The sequence below is a fragment of the Podarcis bocagei genome (assembly GCF_964188305.1).
Source record: "Podarcis bocagei genome assembly, chromosome: 1".
NCBI lineage: Eukaryota > Metazoa > Chordata > Lepidosauria > Squamata > Lacertidae > Podarcis > Podarcis bocagei.
In genome coordinates, this window is record NC_138125.1 from 51,600,730 (window position 1) to 51,625,510 (window position 24,781).

General features: G+C 45.2%; 1 protein-coding gene across 3 annotated transcripts; it reads right to left on the reverse strand.

Moving 5' to 3' along the window:
• Window positions 1-957: 957 nt before the first annotated feature.
• On the reverse strand, window positions 958-20,018 carry SLC39A13 (solute carrier family 39 member 13). Of its 3 annotated transcripts, none has more exons than XM_081175740.1 (10): window positions 19,864-20,018; window positions 9,326-9,628; window positions 8,365-8,478; window positions 6,234-6,355; window positions 5,282-5,437; window positions 4,306-4,395; window positions 3,867-3,917; window positions 3,086-3,218; window positions 2,865-2,964; window positions 958-2,525 (listed from the first exon to the last, which is right to left on the reverse strand). In XM_081175740.1, the coding sequence occupies exons 2-10, from the start codon at window positions 9,594-9,596 to the stop codon at window positions 2,450-2,452; spliced, it is 1,113 nt and encodes a 370-aa protein (XP_081031866.1). In that variant the 5' UTR covers window positions 9,597-9,628; window positions 19,864-20,018; the 3' UTR covers window positions 958-2,449. The 3 variants fall into 3 exon arrangements, with proteins under 3 accessions (XP_081031866.1, XP_081031867.1, XP_081031868.1); XM_081175741.1 differs by lacking the exon at window positions 19,864-20,018 and adding an exon at window positions 19,605-19,857; XM_081175742.1 differs by lacking the exon at window positions 5,282-5,437.
• Window positions 20,019-24,781: the final 4,763 nt, after the last annotated feature.

The following is a 24,781-nucleotide window of genomic DNA, read 5'->3' on the forward strand; positions in this document are numbered from 1 at the left end:
AACAAACAGCACATACAACAGATGCCTGGAGTGGAGAATGGCAGCAGAGTTTTGTGCTGATATTCTCCCAGTAGTGTTTTTGAAAGAAGAAAAAAAGTAGATCAGAAAATGGTCATCCATTTGCTGGAGTCAGGATGCAGATTTAGCTGCTGCCGTGGAAACTACTGTTTGTTCTAGGGCTGCTTGTGTCATTGGTGCAACACTGTAAAATGCTGAGGGCGGCTCCCAGGGAGAAGAGAAGCTGGTCATTGCTACGGTCAGGCAGCTTTTAAATGCTTTAATAACAACATATTGAATTCCCAAACCCTTGTGGCACAACGGGTCGGTGTGCCTGGCTGTTAATCAGAAGGTTGGTGGTTTGAGCCCACCCAGGGATGGCTGTAGGATTCCTGCATTTCAGGGGGTTAAACTAGATCAGGGACGTCCAGCTCCCAAGAGATTGCAATCTTCTCCCAGAAAGAAAAAAAACCATGGGGGGGGGGCAGGTCTAAGTTGTTGAGCTTTTTTGGAGGGGGCACCAAATTTGCAGTCCTAATTAGTTAATGGGAATGCTGAAAAACCCTCACCAAAAACAGGGCCAAGCAACGAGCTTCTGTTTTAGCGATCTTGCGTGAATGAATGACACAGAGGGGCTGGGGCCAGTAATGAGCAAGTGATCGACCAATATCACCCGGGAATCAACCTGTCGATCACGGTCGACTGGTTGGACATCCCTGGACTAGATGATCCTCATGATCCCTTCCAGCTATACAATTCTATGATTCCAAGGAAATGCCTCCTTAGAGGCCCAGTGATAACCAGGCCTGTGCCCATTCCACAATTTGCTTGCTGCACTATGCAAGTACAGAAAAAAGACACACAAGCACAGATTATAAAAAGTTAGGACTACAAAGAAAACCATACATATCTGCAACTAAAACTGTAACTATTCACAGAAAACAACATAACTTCTACAAATAATGATAAAACATTTATTTATAAACAAGTTCAAATAACGAAACAGCTCGTTATATAAAGGTAACATCATTGTATTCTTTTATTTTGAAGAGCACATAACCTCACACACAATTTACCTTTGTGCCACTGAAGACAGCTTGGTCAAAATGCATTTGACAACTGAAAGTGCTGTTTATTTGCAACAAGACCATTTAGTCATTTGTTCTTCTGTCTTTCAATACACACGGAATCTCATTGCTGTTTTTAGACGCCATTTCATCTCACTGTTTGGCAACTGAAGGGCCTATTCGAATTAGGCTGTCAAGCTGCGTTTACTTCCGTTTTTAAACTAGAAGTTATAACACTTAGTTTACTTGACAGTCCTGACTTTAATAATCTGTGCTGACGCTGACTGGCCAGAAGTCATTCCTCTTTGTTTAACCCTGCAACAGTTGCACATCCAGAAAATCTTCCTTTTCCTCTATTTTTGGTAAAGCAAGCCAGCTCACTCAGCAAGGAGCTACCAGGTCAGCCAAAAGGAATGCAAAATGTGTCACAGGGGCTGAGACAGATCCAGAAAGGCAGAGTCTGCTGCTTCCATACTACCTTACGGTTTGAAAGCATGAGGAACTCTTCCCAGTTTAAGCTGTACAGCCGTAAACCAGGCATTATAGCCAGGTTCTTTGGTTAGAGGCAGGCATTGAACAACCTCTCCAAAAATTTCCAGCATGAATACTGATTTCAGCTACAATGCTTCAACCCAACTGGATCTTCAGTTACTGCTTAGGGAGAGGCACAGGATCAGGCAGTAGCAGACCTCATCCTAGAAGGTTCAGAAAGCAATTTTATGGCAGGGTGGGAGAAGGTTTCCATAGCTCAAAGGTAGCACTTATGATTTCCATGCAAAAGGTCTCGGATTCAATCCCTACTATCTCTAGTTTGAAAGGGATCTTGGGTACCAGAGCCTTCCTTGCCCAAGATCCCGGAGAGCCACTGCAAGTCAGAGTACATAATGCTAGGCTAGAGGGACTAATGTAAGTCTGACCAGGTATACTGTGGTTTCCTATATGAAACAACCAGGTATTTTGGCCAGGGTTGGAAGATAATTCTTTTATCTCTATGCTGACATTGCAACCTGCCTTTTTATTCTAGCACACATCAAGTCCAAACTGGCAACACTGCCCCTTTCAGCAAAAGCAGCACCTCTCTTCATTGCTGGTTGTTGTTTTGTGTTCATTTAAATTATTATTTTTTAACCACACACACACAACTTGAAAAGAAAAATCCAGCCACCCCACTTTCTTTTCTCAATACTTTGGAAGTCCTGGCCTGTGAAGCTTTAGAAAGAAGAAATGGAGTCCAGAACCAGGCTTCCATGATTTGCCTCTCGTAGCAGCAGCCAAATCCACAGGCACACAAAAGAAAAATTCAATGGTGTCCCTTATTGCTCTGTAACAGTTCAGAATGAAGGCAGCTTTGGGAAGCAGCAGAAGGCAGCCGGAGCAGGAGTCGCTCATTCGGTAGTGAATGAGAGAAGCACCATGACAATGATGCCAGTACACAGGAGGAGTACTTGTTGCACTGAGTTCCTAGGCAAAGGAAAAGAAGAAGAAGAGAGGATGGGCTGAAGATCAGGCATGAGGAGGATCTGGATCCTTCCACCCCCCACATTCTTATTCCTCCTGGGACCCTCAAGGCGGCTTATAATGGCTCCAAGATCAGGAATGGGGAAACTTTGGTTCTTCAGATGTTGCGTGACTCCAACTCCCATCAGCCCCATCAACACAGTCAATAGGAATGATGGGAGTTGTACTCCAACAATATGGAGGGCCACAGATTTCCCTTTGCTGCGCTGGAAGTTATGCATGGGGTGTTCGCCACCCCCACAAGTTTTTCTTCCCATAAGTAGATGTGGTGAAGACACTTACCAAATATTCTTCTCTTCTAAGAGATCGGGCACGACATTTACCAGGGCGATGTATAAAAAGCCCCCCGAGGTAAATGGGAGAATCCAAGCGATGGTTTCCCCTGTGTAGATAGTGAGAAACACATCAGTGACCAGGAGGTGGCAGGAGAGAACTGTATTTGGGTAAGATGGGATGGATATGTGGGTCTCTCATTCATCCCTTCTGCATACTCCAAGTCTTACCTGTCCCTTTAGGTGACTGAGCACAAATTGCAAAGCAAGCACCGAGAATGCCTCCAAGGGCCGTGGAGAGCTGTAACTTGGCTGCGCTCCAGCGATCAAAGCCGGCACGAAGGAGGATGACAAAATCTCCCACCTACAGCAATAAAGCGGGGACAAAAAAAAAAGAGAACTGGAGAACTGCACAGAAGCTGACAACAGTCCCAAAGCATGGCACTGCAAGCTCTTTTCCAGAATTGCCATCTACAAAAAGTCCTTTCCTGAACAGATAACTAATTCCAAGCCGCAGAGTTAACAAGTGGGGAAGTCAAACATGGAACATAGTCAGTTAACTCATTTATTCTAGCCTCATAGGGAGGGAAAGTATTCTTTCCAATTATTTGGTTGGCAATAAGTAATTCTAAGCAAACAGAACATTCACCATCTGCTGCCACCACCACCAACACGTTGGCTGAGAGAAAGCCTAAGGATGTGCAAATATACAATATTTGCTTATCCCTTGTCTCTCCCTTCCATTCCATTTACTTCATTCATTGTCAAAATCCAGATTGTAAGATTCTTGGGGCAGGTACCTTTTTGGATTTTGTTACTCTGGAAAGTTTTGTGTATTATTGGTAGTGTGTGTGTGTGTGTGTGTGTGTGTGTGTGTGTGTGTGTGTGTGTGTGTATTAGAGAGTGTGTATATTACAGAGATTTGCTCACTCTTTCAAACAAAGCCCTGGCCTCCCGGTCAGACAAAACATTGAGACAACTTCCCAGCAAGCCTATTACAGATCTTACTTACCTCATGGGGAATTTCATGCAGAAGGATTGCCATAGTGGTCAGGAGCCCAACCTACAGCCAATGGCAGAAACATGTTAAGGCATTCCATATCACTCAACAGGGACACAAGGGCAGCAAAGCAAGACTTTTCTAAACATTTTTTTCCTTGGAGAAAAGGGGAGATGCTGACCCTGCCCCCCTTTGAATGGTGATCTGTGCAGTTTTAGTGTTCAAAGCAATTGCAAGGGCTTTTAGTGTTGGGTTTTAAGGAAGAATGTGGAAAAAGCTGTAGTTATTTAATACATATTATATAGATATTCTGGAGAGTGAAAGTATTAGGAAAATGCTATAAAGAAACAGCACAGAATTGCTTCTTATTTGTCTACTTGCTTTTAACACCAAGCTCTGGGATCTGAACATTAGGGGAGAGTCAAACAGGTCCCCTAAATAGGGAACTTACCTTTCTGCTAACCAAAAAGCTGGCTGCCACTGCCAGGCCATGTGTGAAATTATCTATTGTGTTGGCCAAAAGATTGAGGTATCCGCTGATCTACAGTGGCAGGGGAAAGAAAGAGAAATAAAATCAGAGCATCTAACACCTGAAAGACAAGGAGACCACAGACAAAGGCCATATTCACAAACAAAGGTAAGAATGCCAATTTTATCCACAAGGTAGCTTATATAAAACTTGTGAATGTGGTTAACGAGGCACATAACATAGTAAGTAGCAGTCTTTAAAGTGACTATCGTATTCTAACACCCCAATGGATGTGGGTTATCCTGTTTTGACAAGCAGATGCAGAAATTTAAAATATGGGTTGTCAGCTGTCAAACAGGAATGCAGCACGGGGCTTTTCTCTTAGTGGATGTGGTCCAGCTCTCCTCTCCTGAACTGTAAAATGGCAGTTATATTCTTAAAAACACAGAAAGATGTTGAGAGGTGGCATTTTTGTAAAGACGTGGGAATTTTGTTTTTAATGATAGAAACTTTTAAAGAAAGCAGCTTAAATTCAGGTAAAGACTGTGTACATAAAGGATCAAGGAGAAGGCAGGTGAAGGTCCACACCAAGCAGGCGATGATGGAGTTGAAACCATCATTCAGTGGTAAGATCCAAGGCTCAATCCCTGCCAATTATGTGGGACTGGGAAAAACCTCTGACTTTGACTCTGGACAGCTACTGCCAGTCAGAGTGGATGGGGCTAGACAGCCTGACTCACTATAGGGAAGATTCATACATGTTTAAGAGGAAAGCATCTGCATGCCTGATCTCCCCTAAAAGTGGGGGTTTGGCTATTTTTTTTTTTTTAATACTGCCTGCCATCTTTGCTTTCAGGAAGTTATCGAACTTCCTTTTGAGTTGTTTTTGCTTAGACACATATCGCATTTTCTCCACTGGCCCATGGACCCCACTCCCACCACCAAATGGTTTGTTTACCTTGATCTTCTGGGCTGGTAGAGAAGACAAGTGAGAAGAACCATTACTCTGAGCTGTGCCCAACTTCTTTCTTTGGACTGGACTGGCTGCCTCCTGCACAGCAGAGAAACTGCTCCCATTTGGAATCCGTTTAGCAGGTGCTTTGGAATCACTGACCTAAGTCACGGAGAAGCGGCTGGTCTTTTTCCATGTCCATCAAACAGTGGCCCAGAAACCTTTTCCCATTCCCTTCATATAGTGCTATCCTAAACTCAAAGAAAACTATAGCTACTTCACATCTGATGAATTCTAAAGCAGAAGAATGTTTGCAAAAAAAGGACACAGAAGCCCAGAGGCTGTCATTTTAAGTGGTTTGTTAGGCAAAGTCACACAAATCAGACAAGGACGACCTCCACTTTGCTCATGCAAGGTTGACGGGGAAGCAAACAGATATCCTGCTTTCCTGACTCCCTAACTCTAACCTAAACACACACACACACACAATTCAAAACTTGAAAATCCCATACTTTGTATTTTGCATAATGTATTCAAATACCATATTGAAAGCATTTATGCCAAATATAGAGGAAGTTATGCCAAGTACAGAGGAATTGTGCACATGGTGGGGGAGGGAACTCATATAGGATAGGGGTGGTTAAATTGTGGCCCTCCATATTTTTGGGGAGTCTAACTCTCATCAGCCCCAGCCAAATGGTGAAGAATGATGGGAACTGTAGTGCAACAACATGTTGGAAGGCCACAAGTTAACCATTCCTGCCATAGGGCATTATGGAGCCCTTCTGTTCTCCTGCTGACCTTCACACCATGAATTTATGTCATGCCTCCTGAATCACCGAGGAGGCTACTGGGAGGGATAGGAAGTTAAGCTTCATGCTGCGTTTCCAAGATCACATGGCAATATCACATGTCATAATCAAACTGGGATCTTGTGCCCCTCTCAGAATCCACTCACCAAGCTGGAGCTTCCTTCCTTTCCACTGTCTGGGAACATCTTCTGGAGGCTCAGGAAGGTCAGCAAACCAATGATCACCCAGAGTCCCAGGAGCTTCTGCTGCTGGAAACTCTGCCCTTCTCCTGTAGAGGGGAAAGAGGTAGAATGGACAAGTCTCACCAGAATTTGAAAATCAGGAGCCCCCAAAACCATTTTCCCCACCCAAAAGCAAACAAATTAAAACACACCCCCCTGCTTCATTCACACAAAAGGCAAACTGGTTTCCAGAAGAAACATACAAATCTGGGGCCAGTGCACTACTCTAGAGCAGGGTTTCCAGACTTGGGTCTCCAGCTGCTTTTGGACTACAGTTCCAATCATCCCTGACCACTGGTCCTGCTAGCTAGAGATGATGGAAGTTGTAGTCCAAACACAGTTGGAGACCCAGGTTTGGGAAACCCTGCTCTAGAGTATTATCAGTGCTGCTGGCGTAAAGTAAGAACCCACACACTCAGCACACATCTCTGATAAAGCTGAAACAAAAGAGTCTAAGGGTGCTTCCACATGTCAGCTATAGTGGGGATGCCAACTGACCCAGATCATCAATCACCTGTAAACAACACAGGTAGGCAGGGGAAGGATGGATGAGCTCTGTGCATGATGCTGGAGTGGGTGAATCTATAATAAATTGACCCAGCAAAGCTCTTCTGTTCTCAAGCACTCTTCTCAAGTGTAGAAAAAAGAAGCCTTGAAAATAGAAGAGGACTCTGTAGCAAAGGGTGGAAGGGCACCTGTGCTTTCTATAGCTCCCTCTTCCTATGGCTACCACTCTCTGTCTCTCGGTGTATATCTCTCCCCACCCATCTCTTCCTGGATACCTTCACGTACCTAGCTCCCTGCCAACCCACTTCCCGTGACAGAATGTTGATTCCTTGAAAACTCAAATCCTGCAAGCTGGAGATGCTTTACTTGCAAATTCATTAACTCTGAATGTTTTATTTGGAGAACAAAACTGGATTATTATTTTTTTGTGCAAAGACATTGGCAGCCCCTGGTTACAGCCACACGTTTACCAGTCAAATTCTGAAGCTGAGCCTGCCTAAGCTGCGTGCACAGGCATGAAGTCTGTGCTCTGGAGAGCTCATTCCTCCTCCTCCTCCCGCCACACCCTGGCAAAGTTCTTTGCCTAAGGACAAAAGATGTCCTTTTTGATTAGACGGAGTGCGGTCAGCTTCCCACACGCTGTTGAGACTGGCTGTAGGCAAGGGAGAATGACAGGCATGTGTGGGGTGACGCAATCCTGAAGCCCAAAGGCCAGATAAAGGCTGACAAGGCGGGGGAAGTCTTCCAAGGTCACATTTTCAGGAGGCAGCAACACCTGCGGACTCAAGGCAGGCAGCAGCACAAGAGCAGGTGCCCTTCTTATGGAGGGAGACCTATGCAGACCTTCAAGATCAGAGGAAGTTGTCCTTTACGAATCAAGCAGTTAATTGCAGGGCTGCATGGAAGAGCACCCTTCCTCAAGAGAGGCAACAACATGCTATTCAGGAGCAAAGGCGGCTGTGTTTGTTTCATCTCTTGCGTCTATAGAAGAGAATTCCTTCCTCAACTTGGTGCCTTATTGTTGGACTACAGCTCCCATCGACTCCTGCCATAGTGGTCAATGGCCATGGAGAAGGGGACCTGTCCTCCAACAACATCTAGAGGGCTACAGGTTGGGGAAGAGGGACAGGGCATTTCCCCTATGATAATCATCCATGAAACTCACTGGGTGACCTTGGGCCAGCTGTTCACTCTCAGCCTAACCTACCTCACACGGTTGTTGTGAGGATAAATGGGGAAGAGAAGAACTATGTTCACCATCTTGAGCTCCTTGGAGGCGAGGTGGGTTACAAGTGCAACAAGTTAATTAGTAATTCATTTGACACAGCTTTGGAAGAAGCATGACTATATTATTAGTATTATTAAGAGTCAAAGCATAGAACAGAGAGAAAACAAGCCCTGGCGTCCAGGCATCCCCTTTGAAAAGATAACAAAGACCCCAAATGGAACACAACAATCTGTGCAGAAGCAGGGAAAGAAATGGCTGTGGCGTGCCTTGCAGATCAGTGCCTGTGTGATTTCAAGGCATTTGCACAGTTCCAGGCATTACCTGCAGTGGCACTGCAGGTGTAGGCCCAGGCCTCTGGGAGCAGGTGCAGAAAAACATTTCCCAGGAGCCCACCAATGGCAAAGCTCAAGAACTGCTTCATCCGATGGGATCCCTCTGAAAAGACAAAGAGCAGCCAGTCACCAAAGAGCTTGATCTCATCTTGCTATGCTACTCATGGGAAAGCTGAGGGAACAGTCATCTCTTCCCCCATGCATAGGGTTTGCTGCCGTAGCAGCTGATCAGGATGCTTTGTCTACTTCCAAGAAAATGCTGAAACTGGGAAAGCCAGTTGAAACACCTAGTACATTGCTCCCACCCAATGGGGCGGTTGTGAACTTGCAAGGAGAGGTAGGGCCAGTGGGAAAACTGTGTCCGCCTAGTGTCTGGAGAAGAGAGCAGGGCTGTGTTTATTCCACAGTTTTGAGCCTGCACCACACAAACACACAACTTAGTGTAGAAGTCAATATCCTGTTTCTAGCCCTTAAGAGTACAAGGATAAAATCAAAACCATGCAAGTGGCACCAAGGGAAATCTCAAAAGCCACAGAAAGGAGACATTTCCAACTGGATTTCCAGTGGCCAGAAGACAGGGCTTCATTGTTATGCCTGATGCTTTGCCCTTTCCCATGGCTAGTAGGAAACAAAGGCTTACAAAATACTTATACCTATACATCAGTTACACAAGTCACAGAATCCACCTCTCTTGACATGAAATTTGGTTTACTACTAGAGGGTGAAGGTCCTGTTTTAGAAAATCCACCAGCACATGCTCAACACCCTAAACTTAGCCATTGTCCGCCCACCTGACTTCATGGAATGACTTGATAAGAGCATATTGCTCCTGTATTACAATAAGCATGCCGCATCCAGGTCTTGCATTTAAAAGCTGTGCTACCCCGAGCAATCCCTGACTGGGATGCTGAGCCAGAAAAAGAAGGCAGAAATCATCAGGGGGTGCTTACCTTCTGACTTCAGTGCTGCCCCTGTCTCGAGAGGAATCACCAGCAGGGGAAGGACCCCACTCAGCCCAACCATAACTGAACCAATCAGAGAACAGATCCAAGCATCCAGGCGCTCCTCGCTGAATATGGCCCCCCAGGACTCAGTCTCCTTTTCACACAGGGGACTAGCCTCATTGTCAGCCTGGGTCAGTGGAAGGTCGTGGGCCTGGCAGGCAGCCATAAACATCAAGAAGGAGAGAGTTCCATGGAGAAGCAGTCGTTCCCCCATCATCACTGTGCAGCCTCAGCCTGGCTGGTCAATCCCTGCAAGGAAGAGAGAAAAGATGAACAGTCCATGCCTATGACCCTTCAGTGCTTCTCCTCTTCACCCATCCCTTTTGAAAGTCAGTCCCAAGACATTTGTTCTTTTTTTCCTCCTGAACTGAATTAGTCTTCCCATTGTTGACTTCAGGGGCAGAAAGGATGAGTCATACTTCTTTCTCTCATTTTTTTACTAGATGGAAATCTCATAATGAAGCGAGATGTCCCTGCAACTCCTAGGTAGCTACTTATTCTTGTATGTGGGATCTTCATATTGTGAAAAAGAGGTATCAGCATAGATCTCGGCAGCCCTTTTCTGTGACTGAGCTTCACTTTCCTCACATTGGGGCTGTGTGGTTCTGAACCATTCCTAAAAGAAAATTCACATATCTCCTGTATGTATAAACACTTATTGAGCTGGTGGGATTTTTCTGGTGTGGCCTGCTGGCCCATTTAAATTTGGCCACGTGGCCCAGTTAGACCAAACAAAGGTTCCCCCACCCATTCCAAGCATAGGTGCCAAGGGCATCTGGCAATATACCAACCAACCATCTGCGCTCGTGACAGCAATGGAATCTGAGATGGAGTGGCAACCTGACCAGTTCACCATGGGTGGCTTGAGGCAACATGCTGACTGATGAGGACATTACAAGGACAGCAGCCCAGCTGGAAACCCATCAAAATGGTAGTACAAAACTAGACCCAGAGTTTAATGGCTTCTGCAGATACTAAAATTATGTAAAAGAGGAATTCAACATGCCACTAAGCAGATCTGTCAGCACAAGTATTTCTGCTTACCTAATGGAATGATCCACTCTCATCCCCCACCATGCCATACCCTCCAGCATTCCTCAGATGAAAATAGGGACATTTTCATCTGAGGAATGTCGGAAGGTATGCTGCCCCTTCGGCACCTGTGTTTCTGCTGCCATGGCCCCAGGAGTTCTCACTCTCCCCCAATTGACCCTCACTGACCCCCACTTTTTCTGCCCCCCCAGCCCTCACATAGAGCATTTCCTACCAAAGGAAGTGCAAGTGCCACCACCAATACGCAAATGGATGTATTGCCCTCCACCATCCTGAAAAAACACCATTTTGTTTTGTTTTATTCTTTGGTAGATTTACAAAAATAAAAGCACACACCAAAAAATAATTTGAGGGAGGGAGGGGGAAAGCCCCACTGCTATAGCAGAAGTTCTTGCATAGGCTTCTGCTGGCAGGGCCTGTTAGTTGAATCCCACCCTTAGTGGTTAAAGATGTTGGACTTTGCCTGGGGAAGCCCATGTGTAAGCGGCTGTTGATAAGCAACTCCAATCTCCAGACTGCTGTGGCCTCATCATGGCCAAGTATAAGCACAGACCTGGGGGATGGGGATAGGAGTGTCAAATCCATCCTTATCAGTAGATGAAGACTCAGAAGAACAGCAAGAGGGAGATGCAGCAGCAATATAACTGGGAACCTCCACAGCCTACAAAGGCAAGCAGCAGGAAGTCTTTACCACCTGGGGGAGGAAAGCTAAATGAAAGAGAGAAGAAGAAAGAAAGAGAGAAGTATTCCAGACCCTGAAGGGTGGTGGTGGGGGAGTCAATCAGAAACTGTGAGTTATGGAACTCCAGAGAATCAGAGAGAGAAAGTAAACTTTGGGGCTGTATAAGAATTTTAACAATATTTGAAACTTAAGTTCCTGCTATTCAGAAGTGGTTGGGACTACATGTAGGAGAGGGAGACCTTCCCAGCTCTCCTCTAGAATCCTGAGGCCTACTTGAGTCTCTGAAGGAACCTACGCTGCCAAATGTTGCTGGACCTCTCTTGAAGAGAAAGGAAGCAGTAACACCATAACAGATATATTGCAAGTGTATCTTCATATTTTTGTAATCTGGTCAGGGCTGACCTGCTTCCTCCCTCTTTGCCCCATCTATGCACTTCCAGCCAGGTTTGTGGTGGTGTGAGAGAGCCAAGCAGCAGCCAGTTCCACAATGTATGCTCTGTCCTGTCCTGACACATGTATATCCAAGACACCATGTGGTCAGGAAACACCTTTGGGGAAGTCACTGGAGCAACCACTCAGAAACGACAGCTCAGGGGTTTAAGGCTCTTCAACAGGGATAGCCGCAGAATTTTTTAATATTTTATTTAGCCCATCTGTTGGCCCTGCAGTTTGAAGCTAGGAATTTCTGGTCAAACTATTTCTTCAGCCAGTCTGTCCTGTCTACTCGAGTCTGATTGGCATCAGCTTTCCATGGTCTCAGGCAAAGATCTCTTCCGGTCCCACACTTGCTTTGTAGTTATTCAGTGGAAGTATTTATATCTTGCCTTTCAATCATACTAAAAAGGCAATTAACAACATTTTCAGTAACCCAAGATACTCTTGGCTTGAGTTGCCAGAGATTAATCCTGAGACGCTTTTTGCATGCAAAGTGTGTCCTCATCCAATGAGCTCAAGCCTTCCCCTCTCCACCCTCACATCCCTTCCTCTCCTTCATAGATTTGTATTCTACAATTACTTTCTCCCCAAGGTTTTCTGCAGGCAATGCAGTCAATCTCTCCTGCTCCCCCAAAAAAGTTAAGCTGGCAAACATGGGACTCCCTGCCCCTCTGCCTTCAGAGCAATCCTGTGAGATATGATTAGAATCAGACACAAGCCTTATTCACTCAGTCTCCCCACCTCCTCCAGCCAATTACCATAACACAAGGGGGTGAGCCCATTGGCCTTGGCTTCTCACCCCTGGCACTGTTCCTACAGCCCCCAATATGCTGAGGACTAACTTCTGCAGTGAAGAGGCTGTCCTACTCATGGGGTCTCCCCATCATGTGATCTAGAACCCCAATCTTCTTAAGACTTCTTAATTGCATGGGGAGCTTTCTGCCAGTGCAGTTTGCCATCTTTTGGGGTTCCTTTTCCAGTCAGCAGTGTCACCCAGAAAGTCTTCCAGAATCTTCCACTTCACAGTTCGGCTCTTCTCTTGGTGAACTCCCATGTGGGAATAAACACCTCACCCATTTTTGTTCTTCTTAAAGTATTTATTGTCAAAGTAACACTACAGTGTATACGGTTACCAGATTTTTTTCAATGAATCCAGGGACACTCCCCCCCCTTTTTTTTGAAGCTCAGTAGCAACAGGGAGTCAGTAGTGGGGATGGTGAGGTGAAAGACCCTGGGCCCAAGCACACATGTATATTGTATAAAGGTGCAAAGCCCTTCTTTCGCACCCTGTGAAACATAAATGCGCAGTTTTTTAAAAACTGGGCAATGGCTCCCAAGCCTTCCCCGATCTGTCAAAATAAAGGGGGGAAGGGGGCAGGAGAACAAGGGAGGCTCAGGAGTCATGGGCAGGCATTGCGGCGTTGCCCAGTTTTAAAAAAACTCTGCGCATTTATGTTTCACAGGGTGCGAAAGAAGGGCTTTGCACCTTGCCCAGCAGAGAAACCGCACGCCTTGCACCCCTCCTGGGCCATGGCTGCCCGCCCGCAACTCCCGTGCCTTCCCCATCAGTCAAAACAAAAGGGGAAGGGGTCAGGAGATCTGTACCGCCAGATGTCCCCGGTTCCCCTTCGGCAGTGGCGGTGGCAGTCACCAGCCCGGAGCCAGCCACAGCCAACTGAGCTACCAGTTGCTGAGGCTTCCGCTGCCACATTTCCCGGGGCCAGATTTGCAAATCTGGGGACATTCCGGGGACGGAAGAGTAACTACTAGGCGGTACTACTGTCATTTGGGAGACAGCTCTCTTTTTCAGTCTACTCACATCTGCCAAACATAGGACATGTGAACAAGCAGGCAAGGACAAACATTTGTGGCTTAGCAGCCCATATGCACTTGCTTGCAAGGCCCATGGTGGAATCAGTGAGTTATGGAAAATTCCTAGAAGGCAGAGTTCCAGGGGGCTAGAAGGCCTGGGAAAACACTGGGGAGCAGGAGGGGACAGAGCAGGGCTCCCTTAGTCATGCCAGTGCCAACTAATTTGGGGGACCTATGTAAATAACTCCATCTGAGACATGTGAGGTATCAAAATGCCTCCCGAAATCCCTTTTGAGTTATCCTAGGTTGAACCTGCATGTGATGCTTTGAGTAATCTGTTGTCCCCATAAGAGCATAGGAAGCTGTCTTATACAGGTCCATCAAGCTCAGTCTTGACTGGACGCAGCTCTCCAGCAGTTGAGACAAGCGTTTTTCGGAGCCCAGATGCCAGAGGCCAAACCTAAACAACCACATTTCCCCTAAAGTCAGCACACCTGCTTTCTGCAAACCAAGCAGCCCACAGAAGCTCCCTGCTCCCTGCATAACATATGGGTGAAAGAAAGCAAAGCTCATGTGGGGAACACACTCTGCACTACTCAAGTTTCCTGCAGGATTCCCTCCAACCATCAGAGCCTTTTTCCTCCCGGGGAATATTTCCCCTGTCACACACACACACACACACACACACACACACACACACACACACTTCTTGTTTAGAAATAAAACGGAACAAGGAAGCACTATTTTTAACTACCACAACTCCTCTAGGGAAGATGCCTATTTATAAAAGGATTTAACCAATTCATGGCAGAAGATGTTGATCAATGGCCATTTCCCATTACAGCTCCAAAGGAAGTTCCATTTTCAAAGGGAGTGTACCGGATCATCAGATGTTAAGGCCAACTATCGGAATATTTCTGTTATGTTCAGGGCCTACTTGTGAGTTTTCCACAAGCATCTGGCCAGCAGAAAAAGTGCAGAGCTAGGTCAAACGCAGCAAATCAGTTCTTACATTCTCAAGTGGCAAGTATGGGAATAAGGAACCTATGGCTCTCCAGATGATGTTGAACTAAAATTCTCATCCCTGACCACCAGCCATGCTGGCTGGGGCTGATGGGAAATAGAGTCCAACAGCATCAGGAGGGCCCACAGATTCCCCAGCTCTTCCCTAGGTGTTTGCCTAGTGACTGTTAGGAACTCTGAGCCAGTGTACAGGTTTTATGGTGTTTTATATTTTGCTGGAAGCCCCCCAGAGTGGCTGGGGCAACCCAGTCAGATGGGTGGCATATAATAATAAAATTATTATTAAATTATTATTATTACACTTGCCATGAGGTTACCACCCAAAGGCAAGTGATCTCTAAACCAGCAACCATATATAGTAACAGGTTTTAGGTGATCCCCAATGGATCCCCTTTCCACTTCTCCCACTCACTCTCCCTCTGTGCGCAAACTGAACAGCCTCCAAGGTACGGACAGTGATATGCAAGGGAAGTGGAGGGTGTTGTTCCATTTCCTAACTCATCATTGCTTGCCCACTTGGAGAGGACCGATGAACAGGCACCAACGGCAAGTTGATGGACCAGCAAACTTCAGAGCATGACAGTGGACCCTCTCCTGTAGTGGGGTGGTACCCAAGGATGCCACCTGCTTCTGCCTGGAACTCCATTATCATATTGTGAGCCTCCAAACCTTCAAACAATGAACATGAAGCCAGGGGAGCAAATAGTTCTACATATTATGACAGAGAGACGGAACATTTGCCATGGAAATGAGGGGGGGGCATTTTTGGCAACATCCCTCCAGAGCTTGAGTGATGAGGGCCAGCACAAAAGATTCTGCATCTCTCCTCTCCTGCAATTGCAACATGTCACATTAGTAACATAAAGAGGCAATGTGTTTGTGGGATTGAACCATCACAGGTCAGGCACCATGGTCAGAACTTCCATAACCTCTCACAACAACTCAAACTCAATGTTTTTCAACTGAGTAAATTCCTATATCCAGCTATGAGCCATCAAGTATTAAAAAACCTATGTTTTTGTGTGTGTGTGTGAGTCCTAAGAAATCCCCATTATTTATTTATTCTTTTAAAAAAGAACTCCAGTCCTTGGTAACTTAGGGAAACAGCTTTAATGCAAAACACATCTGGCCCAGTGACCCTTTCATAATTCCCAGCAAACAGGATTGAGGTCATGACCCACACAATTTTTTTAAAAGTAGAAGCTTGACTCAGAGCACATTCCATTTGGGGGTATTAGAAGTGGGAATTGTCCCAGAGGAGAGGAGACTCTGCTTGCTAGTGAATAACTGTGTTCCCTGGAGGATTATCTAAATTGTGAGGAGCTCCTGAAATAGCAACTGGAGGATGATTGATATACGTAAGATTTTTTTTCCCCCAATTCAGAATGAGATGCTGCAGGAAAGAAACCCAAAACCAGACAACAAGAAACACAAAAAAGCCTTTTCATATGGCACATGTAGATGATTGGGGTTGCTATCTGAAAAACACTTCTGGTTAAGCATGCTTAGGATTATGTTATTAACACTGTGAAAAGTCTGCATGCCTCTCTAGACAGGAGACCTACACCCACTCCATTCTCTTGGATGGTAGAATCGATAGCCAATGCCACTTGAAATATAAACCTACACCAAGAGAAAGAGAGAAACGGAAAAGGGAAAAAGACCAGAATGTTTACTTGAGACATTTCTGAAACTGCTTAGTCTCCCTTGCAAGAGATTTCCAGTCTATTCTAGAAATGGCCTTTATCCAATGCACCTGGAAAATCCAGCTCAGCTCTCCCCACAGCAAGCTCTGTGCAGCGGTCAAGAGTTTCTTCTGCTCCTGCCTCCTCCCCTGACAGCCAGCAGCTTTACCCTTTTGCTGACCACACTGTTCCAGCATTTTTCCAGTCTTGTATCCTACCACCATGCCACTCTTAAAATATATATATTCAGGCATATTCCTCTGGAAGCCCAAGGCTCATCTCTAATTATGCCAGAGAGCCCAGACAAAATGTCATCCTATTCCCCCGCAACGGAAATAGAAACAGCAATAAACAAACTCTCTTCCAGACCCTTTTACGAGTCCAGCAGCAGCAGCAGTAAACGCCTGGAATCCTACTGGAAATCCTGACCTTCTGCCAACAGCTACAAGGCTTCACAGCTCCCAGCTGCACCAATTCCGCCACTGTGGGGTTTGAAGCAACCCACTCACCCTGGAGTGACCCATTCAGAACCAAAGTGTAGCCTGATGCTGGAAGCAGGTCTAGCTCTAGTCTGTGGCTGGATGTAAGTTTGCCTGGGAGCCTCGTTCCCATGTCAGGGTTCCATGATAGAGCTCTGTTAAATAAACAAACTTCTTTCCCTGCAGAGACAAACTCCTGTCAAAGAACATACAGATCTGAACTGGAAGAAACATTACAGCTGTTGACATGTTTTTATGCCACTTCTAATTTTGCAAAGTGCTCCAGATCATATTAGAGTATACAACTGCCTTATGAGGTAGGCCATGTTCCCATTCTACAAGAGACAAAATGGGAAAAACAAGTTTGATTTGTCCATCCAGTGAGTCCATGGGAGTGATGGGCTTGCCCAACATACTACTTCAAGAGCCATCATGGAATTCTCAAAAAGCACCTAATTTAAGCCTACCAGGAGCATGAGTCAGTCACAGGTAGGACTGCGTGGACTCTGTGCTAAAAAATTAAAATAAACTTCAATATCCCAAGCAATTCTGCACCAAGAAAAGCAGAACTATCTTTCTTACTTTGCCTAATTTATTCTTCAATACTTCTTCTTTTGCATAATTTATTCTGGTTCTGCAGGTCACTGAAACGCAGCTATTGGAAGCCTTATTCAACCAACTCCCTGACTTCTGATATTTCAGCAGACATTGGCTAAACAATCTGAAACATTTTTTGTAGCCATAAGGACCCAAAACTTAAATGAAAGCTGAGGGGAAGGTGGCTTCTGCATGCAATACCACATTATGTGTTTCCCCTCCACTTTCACAAAGTCACAGCAACATACAGGCTTGACTATTATTAGTGTGGAATTTTTCAGCAAGTGGAGACATCTATGAACTCATCCTATGAACAGAAGTGCAGCTAGCAATTCATGGGGGGATATGTTCTGCACCTATTCAGCAACCTCTAAAGGAGGAGAAGACGCCCCCTTTCTCCAAACTGCTCTTTGATTCTTCTTCTTCTTCTTCTTCTTCTTCTTCTTCTTCTTCTTCTTCTTCTTCTTCTTCTTCTTCTTCTTTTGCACCTTATTTTGCTAGCAGCGTTGTCCATTAATTTCTCTAACCCCCTTTAAGGGCCATCTCAGACAATGGCCATTATCACAAGCTGTAGCAGTGAATTCTATCAAGTGATTACACACTGTGTGAAGAAGTGCTTTATGGTGCCTGTTCTGAACCTTAAAAAGTTCATGGGAGGACCCAAATTCTAACATTATGATGGAGGAGGAAAAAGGTTTCTGTGAGTTTTGTCCACACTATTCATAAACTTCATTGATGCCCCACCTTTACTCTAAAGAGAAGCAATTATCAAATCACCACACCAGCAGTCACTAAGAGAGTGAGAACATAATGAGGCAAATGACAGGTGAACTTGCTCCTACTTGAAAGAGGATCAAGTCATGAGTCCTTCATAATTTAAAACATTTCCACTACATGGGTCCACCATTCACCAGTATTATACAACCTCCATGAAGATACAGCTAATCACAGATCTTTGAACGGCATGTGTCCTTACTTAGCCTCAATGCAGATGTTCCACTGTGTTTCTAAAAACTTGTGTAAGGTCACAATGAAGTATAGTGGGTCATGCCTTCCATAAGTTAATATAAACTACTTGTGACACAGTAACTACTCTGCACCCGACCAAATCTGCCCATTCCAGTTTCCTATCCTATTATAGGTAATCAACTTAGCACAGCTAGGATGACTGGGTTAGCACCCATAACTACTATTGTGAATGGATCACTGTGCTCCTCTTATATGCATTTGAGCTTTAACAGACTTGTCAGAAGCTTTTTGCATTTCACGGCTCTTTGATCCCACTTTTTACATTCCACCCTCCCTCCTCTACATAGTTATGTATATATTTTATCTGTCAGTTGAGGATAATACATTATGCATCTGGTGAAGTGAACTCCAGGTCACAAAAGTTTATACATGGGTGGATAACCTGTGGTCCTCCAGCTGTTGTTGGACTACAGCTTCCATCATCCCTGACCATTGGCCATACTGGCTAGGGCTGATGGGAGTTGGAGTCCATCAAGATCAGGAAGACCACAGTTCCTGATCCGTATAATTATCAGAAAGGCTGCAATCCCACATGTACTTGGCTGCAAATCAGTCTTGTTGAACTCAGTGGGATTTACTTCTGAGTAGACTTGCAAAGGCTGACACTGTAAAAGTGTCTGTATTTAAGATGCCACAACACACTTGTTTCTGCCTATAAGAAGTATTCTAACTCTTACAAGACCCAATTCTGGGTGGCCAAGACATAAAACTTCTACCAGATGGAATACACTTCCATTCATCCCCAGTGCAGGTGCCTCTATGTACCAAACCATTATTTTGCCTTTGAAATTCTTCTCTCCTCATCTCCCATTATAATTTGTCTGAGCTGGAAGCTATAGTTTTGAGTGGGCCAGCTAATATGCTAAAGCTGTCACCACAGATGTTCCTTTATTAAAACACGTGTCTATTTATTAAGAGGCACAGTGGGACATTATCTAAGAAATTGTTCTATGCAGAGTTGCCTTGGGAGTAAACCTCATTAAAATAGCTTCGGAGCAAACATGCAGAGTCTATTTAGCGGCGACTTCTGCTGGAAGGAAAACTGGTGGAGGACCGGAGAAGTGAAAAGCGGTGGGGTACGTGCAAGGCTCATTAAGCACATCAATATGGTCTGCGTGCCGTATGGATCAGAACTCTATATTATGGCTATTTTCCTTCTGAAAACAAAATTACCAGGCAGCTCTTGCTCCTTGGGAGAGAAGAGCGCTACATTATCCTAGTATCACCCACTTCTAGGAAGCCGGTAAAAGGAAACCCCTTCTCTCAACAAACCATACCGAGTCTAGGAAACACACAGTCAGAAGATCTCAAAAGCGCAGCAGTTTAAAAAAAGGAAGAAAGTGAAGGATCAGGCTATAATTAACGGCAGAGACAACGAAGCTAAATGCAACATCTGTCAGCAAGTTTCCCCGAGGCATCAAGTAACCCACCTGGTCTATGAAGGATACCCCTCCACACACGCACTTCAATCCCGGGGTGCTCTTTCTTTTCCTACTGCTGCCCGGGCACAGGGTACCACTCGCGCCTCCTCTGCCCTCGCCTCGCCTCTTCCATCCCGCTCTAAGCCCCGGCCGCGCTCCGCCCGCCTCTCTGCCTCTGCCGCCCCGGAAAAGTTGGGCTCCCTGGACCCTCGGGATGGAGGGCAGGGGTGCTTCCCCCCCAGGGGCAGCTCAGGGGCTGGTTCGTTACCGTGCGACACCGGGGAGCTCCGGGCTGCCCCTGCCATCCAGCTGCGTCTCCGCTCGGGACTCCCCCCGCCTCTTCAGCCTCGGCTCCGCCTCCAGAAGCCAGCCACGTCGGTCCCATTCTCCTCGGATCAAAAGCCGCCGCTCCGGCGGACGCTTTAGCGCGCGGCACCGCTTCCGACGTGTCCGCCAAAGGGGGACCGGATAGCGAGAGCACACGCTTCTTCTCCTAGAAACGCTAAGGGAGCCGGCGGGGAACAGGACATGCTTCCGGTCAGGGCAGGATGGGGGACCGGGAAAGAGTCTTACTCTGCCGTACAAGTGACAGAGCGCAGGTCTAGGGCTGCACGGCTGAGTCTTCACCAAAGCTAGGAGTCGCCGGCGGAGGTAGCCGCGCAGAGAAGCTGCCGTTGCTTTCTCGTGCCCCACGCCTGCCTCTGGGACATCGTTTGTGTTAAAGACTCAGGAAGAATCCCTTTTTGGGTCTATTTGGTTGATAGACATCCGATGCCCTTTTAAAATGAGTTTTGGAAGAGGAGATTCTTGTTCTTGTTTTTATTGTGTATTTTGTGTTCTTATGTTGTGAACCGCCCTGAGACCTGCAGGTATAAGGCGGTATACAAATTTAATAAATAGTAATTGAAATATCCTCGGAGTCGAGAGTGGATTTCATGCTCTTTATTCAGCTCATAGTGGTGAGGCAGACTGGAGTTCCCCCAGACTGCTTTATATATAGTGTGGTAACTCTGGTTAAGTACTTAATTCGTTCCGGAGGTCCGTACTTAACCTGAAACTGTTCTTAACCTGAAGCACCACTTTAGCTAATGGGGCCTACCGCTGCCACCACGCCACCAGAGCATGATTTCTGTTCTCATCCTGAAGCAAAGTTCTTAACCCAAGGTACTATTTCTGGGTTAGCGGAGTCTGTAACCTGAAGTGTATGTAACCTGAAGCGTATGTAACCCAAGGTACCACTGTACAGTATTTACACAATGGGCCCCACGTGATTGGCTAATTCTGGGATTCTCCTGTAGGCCAATCAGGTTGCGGATTCACTTCCACCTGGAGCTGGATTGGGTGGCTCCTGTGGACCAATCAGACTGCTGCATTTTGGATCCTGTTCAACTCAGTACATAACAATAATAATAATAATAATAATAATAATAATAATAATAATAATAATAATAATAATTAATTGCAAACCTTATAAAGAAGCCTTTCCCAACTGGTCCCCTCCAGAGGTTTTGGACTGCAACTCCCACTGGCGGGTGTTGAGGGGATTCATGGTTCAAAACCTCTGAAGGGCACCAGGTTTTGGAAAACTCTTCTAAAGAGTGGCCAAGCACATTTCTTGTAACCTAGAGTGCTTTTTAATTTATTACCTGAAACTAGTTCTCCGTGTCTATTCTTTGATCTTTAAAATGCTGGAACTGGCTAAGACTTTCAATTGGGTTAAAGCAGGGATATGTGTAGACAGCAACCTGTGTAGATTGTTGCAATTAAACTTTCAACAAAACCTTTGTTTTCAAAGTGCCTCCCTTCACAAAAGCAATGTCTGAATGATAATGCAAATCATTGAGGAGTAAACATGAAAGGTTTGTGAGGGGAGAAAAGATCTGAAGGTTGGAGCCACTGAAAGCACGGAGAGGTTTAACCTGGGTGCTGGTAATGACTGGAAATTTCTGAGGGTTATCAGATGCCTCCAGGTGTTTGTTTACAAAGTACAGTGGTACGTAGGTTTTCGACCATAATCCATTCCAGATGACCATTCAACTTCCGAAACGTTCAAAAACTGAAGCATGCATTTCCGGAAGCATTTCCGTCTGGAAATCTCAATACAGAAGCCACATGGCGCGTTTGGCTTCTGAAAAGCATTTGAAAACTGAAGCAGTTATTTCCAGGTTTTCGGCATTCAAAAGCCGAAACGTTCAACTTCTGAGACATTTGAAAACCAAGGTTCCACTGTATCTCCCCCTTCATAAAATGATGCTTGAACAATAGCACACTTTATTATTTATTTGTTTATTTAAATTTATATACCGTCCTTCACCTGTAGATTTCAGGGCAGTTCACAACATAAAAAGATAAGATAAAAAACACAAAATACATAACAAAAATAAACCAATAACCCTCCTGCCCCCTAGTTTAAACAGCTGCACAGTTTAAACACTTGCATATTTCTGCACAGTAGCCTATGTTGGTCCAATGAAAGGTGAGCTTTCACCTGTTTTGTATCTCCTCAGAGTTGTTAGCAGCATGAGAAGCAGCCTTACATCCTTACAGTGCAGTCCACTGAGTTAAGTGGGGCTTACTCCCTGGTAAGAAGGGTTAGCATTGCAGCTTTAGTAAAATAGTCTGCCTATCCTTCCCCATATGCACCCCTCCTTTTCAGGGGATGAGCAAGGACTGGAAAATACCATTATGGACTGATGGGAACTGCTTCTAAGAGCCCTGTCAATGTTTCCTAAATGGAAGCTAAATTGTTAGGATGCCTTTCTTTTGATATCTGATCTCTCTCAATTGTTCAAGCTTGGAGGAGTTGGCACCTGAACCACCACCGCTCTGTGGCAGTGTGGATATTATAAAGTATGCATTCATGAACAGGAAATAGAGTTAGTAGGTTTTGGAACGGAATCAGCATGTGAATTAGATTAAGGCTGGAAGCATATTGTGCCCATACAGGACCTCTCTCTGGAAATGTGAGGTAGGGTTGTAGAACTGCCCGCTTTGAAGGAGTGCTTGCTGTTTGCCTCCTCTTGTGTTCTACATTTATCTAGTTTTGTAATAAATAAAGGAAATAAATTTTTAAAACCGTCTTCTCCAAAGGAAGTAAATGCCAAGTAGAACAAAGCTTCTTGTGACACTTTAAAGACTAATAAATTTTCTTATAACATGATTTTGTGGTGTGGATTGGAGCCTGCTTCATTAGATAAAAGCAGTGTGATTCTCAATTGTAAAGGGGAGAAACATAAAGGTTGATGTTAAATGGCAATGGAACGCAGAGATACATTCTGTGATTATTTAATCAGAGCTTAAATGAATGCGAAATGTCCTGTCACAGCAGCAGTGGCATCATAATGCAGTCATCTTAGTACAGTGTAAAGTGACGATGCAGCTATAGCTTAAATATATCTAAATGAGCACAGTGACCCTTAATAACAAGAATGATTGGGAACTGTATTCACAACAACATAAAGAGGTTTGCCACTTTTGTATTATGGCAAATCATAGAGAGATAGGCTGTGTACACACCATAAACACATTCAAAGCACATCTGCCCCCAAAGAATTATGGGTACTGTAATTTGTTACAGGTCCTGGGAATTATAGCTCTGTGAGTTATAGAGTTCACAGGATTCGGGGGCGGGGGGTAGGGTGCTTTAAATGTGCTTTAGAGATATTGTATGTAAGCAAGTCATAGACCCATTCACAATACTCAAAGATGAAGCCTCAAACAAGATTTGCTTAAAGTTTATTTCGTTAGTGAACCAGCACCAAATGGGGAACATGTAGATAAATGGTGCCTCCATGTGGCTATTCTAAGATGCTACAGTCCTCAACTTCCTATTTTGCTCATTCAGTGGAAGTCAGAGATTGTAACTTCATAGAATAACCACATGGAGGCACCATTTATCTATATAGTTTTATATCCCTAACACTTCTTTCTTTCTCTTCCTTCAAAATATTTGTATTATAACAATGCTAAAATATAACAAGTCAAAGCCACCAGCAGATTAAAACTTCATACAGATATCTCAGTCACATTTCAACTTGTGTAGCATACTCCCTTTGGGACAAACCGTTGCCATTGTCCTGGAAACGTGCGGAATTTATATACAGTGGTACCTCAGGTTAAGAACTTAATTCGTTCTGGAGGTCCGTTCTTAACCTGAATCTGTTCTTGACCTGAGGTATCACTTTAGCTAATGGGTCCTCCCGCTGCTGCCGCACAATTTCTATTCTCATCCTGAAGCAAAGTTCTTAACCCTAGGTACTATTTCTGGGTTAGCGGAGTCTGTAACCTGAAGCATCTGTAACCCGAGGTATGACTGTATTTATGAGTTGCAAGTTAATTGCTTCTACAGTTGGGAGTAAGGTATACATGATGTTTCAGTATCTAATGTCTCTAAATTTCTTGGAGTAACTTTCTGTCTTTAGTCTCACTGACATGACCCAGCCCCACTGTTCCTGTTGGAAGAGCTGGGTGATGGTTTGATCTGTGTAAGCAGGGTTTGTCCAGCCTGCACTAAGATTGCATTTCCAGATCCCTAAACATTACTAGCCCCCTTCGCTCACTGTTCACTTCAGGGGTCGACGAGAGTGCAAAGGGGTTGTTTAGCTGTGCTATTCCATGGGTTCTTCCAGCTTGCTAACTTGTTCAAGGGAAATGCCAGCAGTGAGGAGGATTCAGACATCTCTGAGCCCCCTTCTCCTCCTAATCCCCCTTATTCCCACCTTTAGCATAGGCTGGCAAGGGTGGTTACCTCACCCTCCCACCCCCCAAAACTACATAGAGCTGAAGGAGGAAGCTGGAAAGGTGAGACTCCTTTCCCCTTCATCTTTCACCTAATACTAACTGAGCTGGCTGAGGTCAGGATCTTGCCCAGCCTGACTGCTTGATATTGGTCTGGACCGCGTCTGCACCTACCAGTCTGAGGATTCTTGTTTCTAAGAGAGAGGGTTAATGAACCTGAAACCAGGTAGGTTTGGCCCAGATTCATCCATTGCTAGATCAGTCAGAGGTGGTAGGTTGTCACTGGAGCTGAACAGTAGGCAGATGACTCTTAATGGTCAGCAAATATCTGAATGGGGTGCCTCTTCTCGCCTCCCTCAGGAATGTTGTAATCCAAGTGTGTGTGTCAGAAAGGACACAGCCAGTAGCTTGAAACAGACTGTAAATTTTGGGGGATTTGAAGGTGCTGG

Bases quoted from the DNA above. Each gene is read 5' to 3' on its own strand.
- SLC39A13 (XM_081175740.1), bottom strand. From the start codon at position 9,596: ATGATGGGGGAACGACTGCTTCTCCATGGAACTCTCTCCTTCTTGATG. The intron at 5,438-6,233 runs GTGAGTGGATTC...TCCGTGACTTAG, and splicing joins AGGAAGGAAGCTCCAGCTTG to GTCAGTGATTCCAAAGCACC. The intron at 4,396-5,281 runs GTAAACAAACCA...CTGCCACTGTAG, and splicing joins TACCAGCCCAGAAGATCAAG to ATCAGCGGATACCTCAATCT.